This window comes from Quercus lobata, chromosome 9, assembly GCF_001633185.2.
Source record: "Quercus lobata isolate SW786 chromosome 9, ValleyOak3.0 Primary Assembly, whole genome shotgun sequence".
In the NCBI taxonomy this organism is placed as follows: domain Eukaryota; kingdom Viridiplantae; phylum Streptophyta; class Magnoliopsida; order Fagales; family Fagaceae; genus Quercus; species Quercus lobata.
The window spans coordinates 14,921,070-14,931,274 of NC_044912.1; the positions used below are offsets into that span (position 1 = coordinate 14,921,070).

The 10,205-nt window shown below is 36.5% G+C and overlaps 1 protein-coding gene and 1 non-coding gene across 3 annotated transcripts; both read right to left on the reverse strand.

Annotated features, from left to right (window-relative positions):
- Positions 1-255: 255 nt before the first annotated feature.
- On the reverse strand, positions 256-10,205 carry LOC115958985 (probable transcriptional regulator SLK2). Of its 2 annotated transcripts, none has more exons than XM_031077268.1 (10): positions 10,079-10,205; positions 8,103-9,008; positions 6,168-6,299; positions 5,807-5,855; positions 4,271-4,485; positions 4,109-4,177; positions 3,052-3,152; positions 2,071-2,164; positions 1,924-1,993; positions 256-1,449 (listed from the first exon to the last, which is right to left on the reverse strand). In XM_031077268.1, exons 2-10 carry the CDS (start codon positions 8,892-8,894, stop codon positions 533-535), a joined length of 2,439 nt encoding a protein of 812 aa, XP_030933128.1. In that variant the 5' UTR covers positions 8,895-9,008; positions 10,079-10,205; the 3' UTR covers positions 256-532. The 2 variants fall into 2 exon arrangements, with proteins under 2 accessions (XP_030933128.1, XP_030933127.1); XM_031077267.1 differs by having other exon boundaries at positions 8,103-9,422.
- Positions 7,602-7,720, reverse strand: LOC115962338. The gene has a single exon (XR_004085386.1). It is a non-coding gene; the product is annotated as a 5S ribosomal RNA (ribosomal RNA).

Below are 10,205 nucleotides of genomic sequence, written 5' to 3' on the forward strand. Positions count from 1 at the left end.
TCCAGAGGCACCAGGACATGAGAGTTCAGCCATTACCAACAAACATCATATCATTTCATGCCGACTCCAATTCGACCCTGGCCGATATTTTTAAGCATCCACAGGGCAATTTGACAAGCAAACCAATGTTTTTTCAGAATCATTTGGCTAACATGTAGTCAAATTCAAAATAATTCAGCTCAGTAATTTGACATGACAATCAATAATTTGCGTTCAGGAAGGGGCAGACCTAATTAATCGATGAGTAAACTCAGGTAAGAAACAAGTAAACATCATATTAATACGAAACTGTCCTTAGTTTTTGTCTATTAGATTACACTTGCAAGTCTTGGAGACAGAAATCCATTGAAAAAGATGTCTAAATACCTACTGAGTACAAGTGCGTGATGTCACAACAAATTCCATAATTGATAGGGAAAAAAAGAAAAAAAAAGTAACAAGAAACCGAGCTATTGCGAATATCCTGTACAAAGATATATGGTGGACACATACCCAACAGAACTGAACAATTGATTGGACCAAATTATGTTAGTCATGCCTTCCAGCCATAACCCATATTATCATCGAAGTCACTATTTAAAAATCCGTTTTCCGTGAAGTCATGGGCTATATCTGGAACTACTATATCATCCTGCAATTGAAGATTCTGTGGCAGATCTGGAGATCTCTGGTTGAATCCATTATTGCCACCAGCTGCAGAGTCACTATTTGAAGCAGCTTTGAAACTGTTACTCCGGCTTGGAGCAGGCCCGGGCCCATTACTTCCCGATGCATTAGCTGGGGATGCAGCTGCTGCTGCTGTATTGTTGCCTCCAAACCCCGCTCCATTCCTTGCCACACTCCCATTTGCATTTTGACCAGAAAGAGATTGCTGTTGCATCCCTCCCCCACTGTTATTAGACATCTGCAGCAGGTGTTGGATCATTTGATGTTGTTGTAAGGCCTGATTGCCTTGGGAGCTCTGTGGATGGTTTTGTTGGAGCGAGTTATTGGCACTCAGTGAGCGCTGCAGCAGTTGCTGTGGCTGTTGGGGAGGTAAATGAGGACTTGAATAGCCACTAGTTGGTAAATTCTGCATGGATCCTGGTATTAAAGCAGCTGCCCCTTGGAAATTGGAAGATGGACTCTGATTAGAATTATTGAAGGAAGACGAAGCCTCCTGTTGGAGTGAGTGAGGATTTGAATTCATAGAGTTCTGCCTCATAAGCATATTTTGGTAACTGGTCAGTGCCAGAGCAGCTTGTGCTGGACCATTTAAAGCTCCTCGACCAGCCATGTTATGATTGTTGCTTATTTGGTTATTTAGTCCAGGATGCATTGCCATTAGCTTATTGATAGAGTTCCGATCAGTTGGAAGACCTGGAACATTAGCTAGTTGCTCCATCTCCTGCATCTTTTGCATCTGGAGCTTGGCCGTGGAGGAATGTCGAGGATAGTTTTTCAAGCCCTCTGTAAATAAGTTTTACAAGACAGAAAGGAGTTATAGTAAAAAAAAAACTTTTTTTTGGGGGGGGGGGGGTGGTGATCAAGAACTGAGGTTTGGTACAAGACTATATAAGTAGAAGAGGATACAGACTCGACACATTTTGTTCAAATATACAAATCAAATTCAAGAATTGCACTGGCTTAGGTCTAATAAAGTTCAAGATCATCAAAGTGGCAAATATAAGAGTTCAAGATCATAATTTTATCCAGTGTATGAAAATGAATAGGACTCAGATCAAACTTGCAGCTCAGCAGTCAGCACACAGAAAAGTTTGTATATAAATATCAACATTTGTTTGAGGAGCTCTCTAAGACAGTGCAAGTCTACAAAGTCTGAGCAAGTCAAAGATAAAACTCTCACAAAAAGACAATTAGCAATGCAAGAAAATCAAATTACAAAAGTGAGAAGTAATAGCAAAAGCCTCAAAAAGGAATTACCAATTGGCCCAATGTCTTGATCCCGGCAGAAAGTAATTAGATCTTTCATACTATTAACGACTTCAGAAATCTGTAAAGAGTTGGAAAAGCAATTGACATATCAACTTTCACACTAGATTTCATCTCAGAAATAAAATAAATATATACCTGCAAACACCTCACATATCTTTTGGAAAAACCCAAGTCATTCAATGACTGTAACTCCAAACTCTTTGCAAGCTGGCGCCCAGCTGTCAGTACCCTGAGGAAAAGCAATTGACATATCAGTGCAACCTCACTGCATTCGGGGTAGAATTAATCCCTTTCAAACCAATAGAGAAGTAGCAGAAACTTTTTTATTCATTTTTATTTTTTTCTTTTCATAAGTCCTGACTAAACTCAACTCACAGCTGTAACATGCAGGATTAAATTGATGATGGTAATAAAATTGCACTTCATAGCAAGCAATCAAGTCAGCATGCCCTTAACACCCATAGCTCAATGAAATGTTGAAGGCCAAAAAGCTTTTCAAAAGGCCCTCTGAGGCTTCACTTTCCAGGCTGGTGCCCCCATCCTTAACAAGCATTATCGAATCTTGTGAGCCATACACAAATCTTATGCCCCCAGAGCATTAGAGATATGAGATAATGTCACTCATCACTACAAGTTAGAAGAAAGCCAAATCATAACATGCACTTTCTTAACATCCATCCTAGTCAGAGGATGAGGGCAAGGACAAACATTTCCAAGTGTTCCACATGCACTTGCTTTTCCTTCTTTATATAACCACTAGCAAGCCTAAGATCAGCTAGGACTCCTACATTACTAATGCCACAATTTTTATTTTTGATGATGAGGAACCTCTTCAAGGTAGGGCTGGTTCATGTACCTAACCCCCCCACGGTTGAGTAAACCCCAAATACATGACCCCACCCGCAAGGACCGTGTATCAGGTAATCCCAGGACTCAAATTGGAGACTTCATGGAGGGTGTTCCCATGAGGCAAAACCAAATGAGTAACCCCAGCACAGGCTTACTAATGTCAAAAATTGAAGCAAACTATACATTTGAAGAAAGAAGGTTCAGCTAAAATGGATTGAAGAAACAATATCAAACCCCTAAGGTGATCTTATAGCTTCATTTACTCACATATTGCTGTTTGTTTGAAGATCCTGCTGAGAAACCCCATCAGATCCACTTTCAGCAATAGTGCTCTGGCATTTCTGTGCAACCTGAACAAACTGGTTCACCTGCAACATAAGTGTATGTTTAGAATGTTCATATTTAGCATCCTCGTTGAATCTGAGTAATCTAAATAAATTTAAATCAAGAACCAAGAGTATATATAATTATACACACTAGGAATACTTAATGCTGGGAACTGAATGACAATCTAAAAATCAGTGTATTAGAAAAAGAATCAAAACTAGACTTATACACCTATATATTACGAAATTATTAATCAAAATAAGTATACTTCAAGACTGAGCACTTAAAATATAAATATATATATATATATAAATTTCAGGGCTGAGCCTCCTTTAATAAAACTAAATTTTAACAAAGGCCTTTGAGGAGACAAGGGTATATGATTTTCCAGATTTCAGTTTGACATAGCAACCAACATTTTGTAGGAATGAAGTTTGGGATTATAACGAACAGAGAAGTACAACATGACTAGAGCTAATATTTTCACTAACTACATTAGACATTGGTAAATCTCTTTTCAGAGCCAGCTTTCCAGCAAACCCCCATCATTGGGAAAAACTAAAACCTTTTCTTAACAACAATGAACAAAAAAGAATCCCATATCTATTTCTCACATATTCTTTCAGTTAATGATACTTGTTTGGAAACATTAATTTCTTATATGAATGTTTTTGTTAGGCAATTCCTTAGCAATTGATAATCTTAGTATTTAGTCCTAAAGTCATATAATTGAGCTTTGAAAATTTTCTCTGATGTTCTTTCAAATTTTTCCTGTAGCACATTTGCAGTGGTTTCTAGAAACAAATATCCCAAATCATCTCTTGTATATGTTCTTAAAAAATCTTTTTAATAAAAAACAGCTCCCAATTAGGTCACAATCAACGCATAGTAGTAGCAATATCAAGATTATATTTCCAATTCGTACATGCAGTAGCTGACAAAATCATTACATCAAACCAAAATAAAGCAAGAGTTAATAGGGTAGGCAATATAATACCTGTGGTGCAACCAACCTACGAGGAAGAAGCTCTTCATGTCGCCTTGCACAAAATTCCCAAGACAATATCTGCAAAAGCAAAACAATGTGAGCAGGTAATTTTCAAATACAGACTATGGAGACTGCCAAACAACTAAACATGAGATTAACATCTTCACTAACCTTCAGGTCTTGGCTGAATATAATACGAAGCTGACCCTCACGAACAACACGAAGTTGCTCATAGACACTCTCTTGGACTGCTTTGCCATATTCTAACATCATTACTCCAGAAGGAAATCTACATTCCCGTGGCAAGTCCAAAAACAGAAGTTCATCAATGACTCCACTGCCAAATTTGATCTCATTAAGTCGAGGAAGTACTTCAAAAGTTGCCTCTGCAAAAAGAGAATTATTGCTTAGATCTGATCAGAAATCCTCAAAGGATAATACACTATTGTGCAAACATTTCAAGCAACTTTACCCTTAAAGGTGAAGTTATATTGAAGCCCTAGGCATCTGTGTGAGACTAATAAGATCAGTTGAATTAATTACTGGATAGAATTTTAAACATGGAATCCACTTATGTCCCTTCTTAGTTACTAAAGGTTAACTTTAAGTTATTTTTACATTAGAACACCCTATTAACTTTAAGCTCTAATATGCAAAATTAGGCTACACCTAAGCAGCATAAAGGAAGTTCCTAGTGCACAAAGCTCCCACTTCTGCGGAGTCTGAGAGAGGTCATGATAAGTAGCCTTACCCACCCCCCCCCCCCCCCTCAAAAAAAAAAAACATTTTTTTCTTTTGGAGAGGTTGATTCCCAAACTCAAACCTACAATCTATTGCTTTTGGTGGAAGGCACTTCACCATCACACCAAGGCCCAACCACTAAGCAACATATGAACATGAATTTTAGAAGAACAATGAGGGGCTAATTGAAAAAGAAAATGAGAAAGAGGATAAACCAGACACTAAGTATATAACCACATGCGGAAGGGAAAATATTGTTCAAGGCCTTCTTTGTAACAAACATAAATCCAACATATCACAGGCTATACATATTAGCAGTGTGGGCTCACTATGCAAATTTTCTTTGTGATATCTAATGCTTCATTGTCCTGTTGGTGGATAATATGATCATGCTACTCATCATTTTTTATGGACAATTTGTTAGTTAATATATGGATAATCCTTGCTCTTCAACAAGTGTTCTTTATCATGATTTCTCCCAGGAAATAATTCCTAAAATTGTAAAATGTATCAATAACTTCCCCTTTATATTTGAACTTTCTTTATACTTCCAACCAAGGCTTTCTTTGATCTTTCATATTGCAAATCTAAATCAATTTAAGAGTATTCAACTGTCCTCTGCCATGCATACTCCTTGCAAGATAATCCTAAAACTGTAATAATGTATCTTGAATTTTTCTAAACTTCCATTATACATGTGTAATTTCCTTGGACTTCCACAAACTTTTGCAATATAATACTGAGGCTTATTTGAACTTTCATCAAGATAAACAAATTCCAACTCCAATTTTCATTAAGAACATTTCAAGCCCTCATTATAATACCTACCAAAATTAACTCCAGAAAAGGATTACCCAATTATATAAAAAATTAAAATAATTCAGAAAAAATCAACATAGCATAATCACAATATAACAGAAAGTCTTCCAATAGAAGTATTTTACGCCGTGATCCTAATGTTCTTACCAAATCCCCTTCCAGATTTGGAACCACAAATATCACACTGCCATGCATCCTGGAAAGGCAAAAAAATTAAATTAGAAGTGACAATCATGATCATGTAATTCAGGAATTGAAGAGAATACAACCACTAAATAAGTTAGATAGTACATGAAATTGATGAAGATAATGAATCTGTAATTTCTATACATGATACGAGGTCATTGATGATTATATAAGAATTAAGTCATGCAATGGAAGGAAAATAGTTAGTATCCACTATAGGATAAACTTTACATTAGGCCAGTTTAAATTCTATGGTATAAGCTTTTTTATTAATTTTTTAAAATAGAAAGAAAAGATCACCAGGACAAAAAAAAAAAATTACCATAGCTGCCTGGGGGAAAACACCAAGTGCATGATGCCCAACATTATCATACAATGATAAGCACCATCTTTTCTTTGCACGAGGAGAGTAATACTCTGCCACAAACTTCCTCCAGTACACAATAGTATTGTCCTGTGAAAAGAGCAAAAATATTAAGTGAAAAGAGCAAAAATATTAAATGAAAAAAGGTGACAACAAAAACTCATTTGAACTTCATTACAACATACACTAACAAAAGAAGTCTAACATGTTTTTAAAAAATTCAGTCATGAAAAAATAGAAATTCCTTATATAAGAGATGAATATTGCAGAAGATACGCAGCAGGAAAAAAAATTTACACCATGAATCACAGATATGGATACTTTTTGAATATGACATGATACGGACCTGGCAATAAATCAACTCTTGAAAAGTTAGTATTATGGATGGGCTCACTAGATTGATTCTAGATGAAGTCTCTTTGGGTATGCTTTTTGCAGATTATATAATTTGAGCGAATGAAAGCATGAATGTAAAATTAGAAATTGGAGAGCTGACTTAGAATCTAAAGGATTTCAAATTTGGACTAAAATTGAGTACATAGAATGCAAGTTCAGTAAAAGTAGAAACAAACATGAAAGAGTTGTAAGACTAAATGATCAAGAGATGAAAAAGAGTGAAAGCTTTTGACATCTTGAATCGATAATTCATAAGGATGGGGCAAGATTGAAGATGATGTGAATTGTACAATAAAAGCCAGGTGGATTAAGTGGAAAAAGCATTAAGAGTATTGTGTGATTCTAAAATGCATATAAGTTAAAAGGGGGAAAACTTTTAAGACTGCTATAATACTAACCATGCTCTATGGTGCTAAAAGTTGGGCTATTAAGAAGCAACATATAAATTAAATGAGTGCAGTTAAAATTAGAATGCTAGGATGGAAAAGTGGAAATGCAAGAAAAGATTGGATTCAAAATAAAGAAATTTGCTTAAAGATAGGGATGGCCCCCTATTGATGAAAAAGATGAGAGGAGAGTGATTGATGCACCAATGACGAAAAGTGAATTGATTTGAGTTAAGTGAACAAAATAAGTAGAGGAAGACCTAAAGTCACATTATTATTATTAGTAGTAGTAGTAGTAGTAAAAAATGACATATCAATTAAGGAGGTGATAAGAGTATATAATTTTGGATAGGATAAAATGAATGAAAAGAATACATGTGGCCGAACTTGATTAGTCTATCGAGGATCCATTGCCTGCCTCAAAGTTATGGGACGAAGACTTGGTTATTATTGTTTGTATGGCAGAGATATAAAATAATTAATATACAACAAAAACTTTTAAACATATATTATGCTAGTTGTTAGTTTAACCAATAAATAACAAGCCAAAAATTTTATTAATATATAATTTTTTTTGATAAGTAAAAAAAAAAATGTGAAGAAAAAGAAAGGGGTGCAACACAAGGACTTCCCAGGAGGTCACCCATCCTAGTACTACTCTCGCCCAAACATGCTTAATTGCGGAATTTTGATGGGATCCAGTGCATTAGTGTTGGTATGATCGCACCCAATATATAATAAATAACAAATATCAAGATGCATAGAATGTTTTTGATAAGCGAAAGGTATAAAATATGTATAAATGATGAAATAAATTTAGAAGTTATAAATAACAAGAAGAACACGTGATCTATATTTGATAATCATAGAATTTTGGAATCTTTAAAGTTTCTAACTTTCTATAACACAAGATCTTGCGTTTTACATTTAAGCTCATGCCTTGTCAACAAAGTCCTACCAGACATATGCAAACAATCAACTGCCTTATAGATGCATATATGAAACACATACCATCGTATCAGAAACATTCTAAATACAATTCCAGCAACTAAGTTGAAGTATCCTTGCTTCCTAGGTTTACCAGATAAAGTAAATAAAAGCAACTACTCACAGGTGGCCGTTGCCTCTGATGATATAGGTATTGCATCAACCGTCGAGCACATACACCACTCTCGGGACGCTTCATGGTTGAGACTGGCATCATTGCCTGCTGTTGCATTTGCTGCCTCAGCTGCATCTGCTGCTGTTGCTGTTGTTGTTGCTGTTGCTGTTGCTGTTGCTGTTGCTGTTGTTGCTGCTGCTGCAGGTGGGCTCTCTGCAACTGTGGCATAGACTGCAAAATCTGTTGCTGTTGCTGTTGACGTAGTCTCTGCTGCTGCTGCTGCTGAAGCAACACTTGTATCTGCGGGCTACGACCTTGGAATTGCATGGGGTCTTGTCGCTGGTGCAGAAGATGTTGAAACACCTGCTGCTGAAAGATATCTTCCTGCTTGATATCCAACCGGGGTTTCTTCTGCACATGGGCTAAGTTATTTGGATCCTGAATGAAAGTTCCAACTCGTGCACCCATGGGAAGTGAGGCTGGGCCAGTTTGTGATGTAGGTAATGATGTAGCACTTGAAGCCCCCTGCGGCTGCTGCACATGTTGCGCATTCTGGTCTTGATGAGAATTTTGCTGCACTACAGAAGACCCATCCATAACTGATGAGCCTGAAATACTGATATTATTGGAAGAGAATGACATAGGTGATGCTGGCAAACGTAAGTAAGACTCCGTATTGATGCTTGCACTTCTTTGTAAATGGGGACCTCCCGAAAGTGCAGAGTTTGCATCTGTGACCAAGGAACTTGCCCCAACACTTGGTCCCGAGTTTCCCACACTGTTCAATGCAGCATTGTTCATATCACCCGAAACCGGACCCAAATTTGAACGCCCAGTTCCCGGAATTGAATTAGAAGAGTTCCCAAAAGATGAGCTCAGGTGAGAGTTAACTACAGCCTGGGACTGCCCGTCTCCCTGGAAGAATATTCCGGAACTTGAGGAAGATTGGGTTAACCCTCCAGCCACCCGAGAAGGTGCCATGGGGGGCACCGCCCCTTGGTGGCTGGAGTCTAAGTAGCTCTCCAGAGCCAGACCTAACTAGGGTTTTATATGTACAAAAACAAATATACTCAACCCACTTAATATGATCCAGAAACAAAACCCATATCAAAAAAATCCCCAAAATATCTCCACAAATACAGCATGGGAAGTTAAATAACAGTATATTCCCACTTCACCAACCAAAGATAAACACAATTTTGATCACTTGTGTCTCTAATCACTATTTTTTTTTTTTTCTTTTTTGACAAAACCTACAAGCTCTAGTGCGTCCCAAACTGCACGCAAAGTTTTACTCTGTTTGAGCTTTCAACAATTTGTCATGGGGATCTAAAATAAACAAACCAAACAGCAACATTAGCTTTAGAAGAAGAAGAAGAAGTAAAAAACCCTAGCTTTAAATAGAAACCCAACACAAAAGCTTATAAACTGCTTTACCCAGTTTAATTACAGTCCTAAAAAACATCAAATCACTCTCAAACTAGCCCTTGCCAACCAAAAAAATACCCTAATCTTTAACTTAGCCACCGAAAACAGTGTCTTTAACCTATACCATCCAAAAATCTTTTACACATTTAACACAATCAAATTGCACAACCTTAAAATTAAACTCAAAATTAAACTATTGATCAAATTTAGCCCAAATTTTCTCATTTTGAACTCCCATAAACTGCGATCCAACACACCTAAACCTCTCAAATCGAATAAGAAATTGCACAAAATTTTAACACTAAAAACTCACTAAAAAAAACACAAATACTGAACTTAATCAAACACCCATTAGCAAGTTAAACTAGAAGATCAAGACCAAAAATGATAAAATCATTTACAAAAGGGGAAAAAAAAGTCTGAAAATATATAAATATGCTTTTTATAGCTTCAGAGATCGATCAGAACAAAATGAACTTCAAAAAAAAAAAATTTAAATTAAATCAAATTATTACTACGAATTCAGATAATTAAAATGAAGAGGAGCTAGTACTGACCTTCAGAAACGCGAGCTGAGAGCTGAAAAGGCGAAACGTTTCGCTTTTCTTTTTTTTCTTTTTGGGGTTTTTTCAAAGCTTAAAATTAAGAAACGGTGAAATCGCTAAGACAAAGAGAGAAAGAGAG

What these genes read in the sequence shown, in the direction of transcription:
- LOC115958985 (XM_031077267.1), bottom strand. Translation starts at nt 9,074, where the DNA reads ATGGCACCTTCTCGGGTGGCTGGAGGGTTAACCCAATCTTCCTCAAGT. An exon ending in TTTTCCCCCAGGCAGCTATG is followed by an intron (nt 5,856 to 6,167) that starts GTAATTTTTTTT and finishes TTGCCTTTCCAG; the next exon opens with GATGCATGGCAGTGTGATAT. An exon ending in TATTCAGCCAAGACCTGAAG is followed by an intron (nt 4,178 to 4,270) that starts GTTAGTGAAGAT and finishes TTGCTTTTGCAG; the next exon opens with ATATTGTCTTGGGAATTTTG.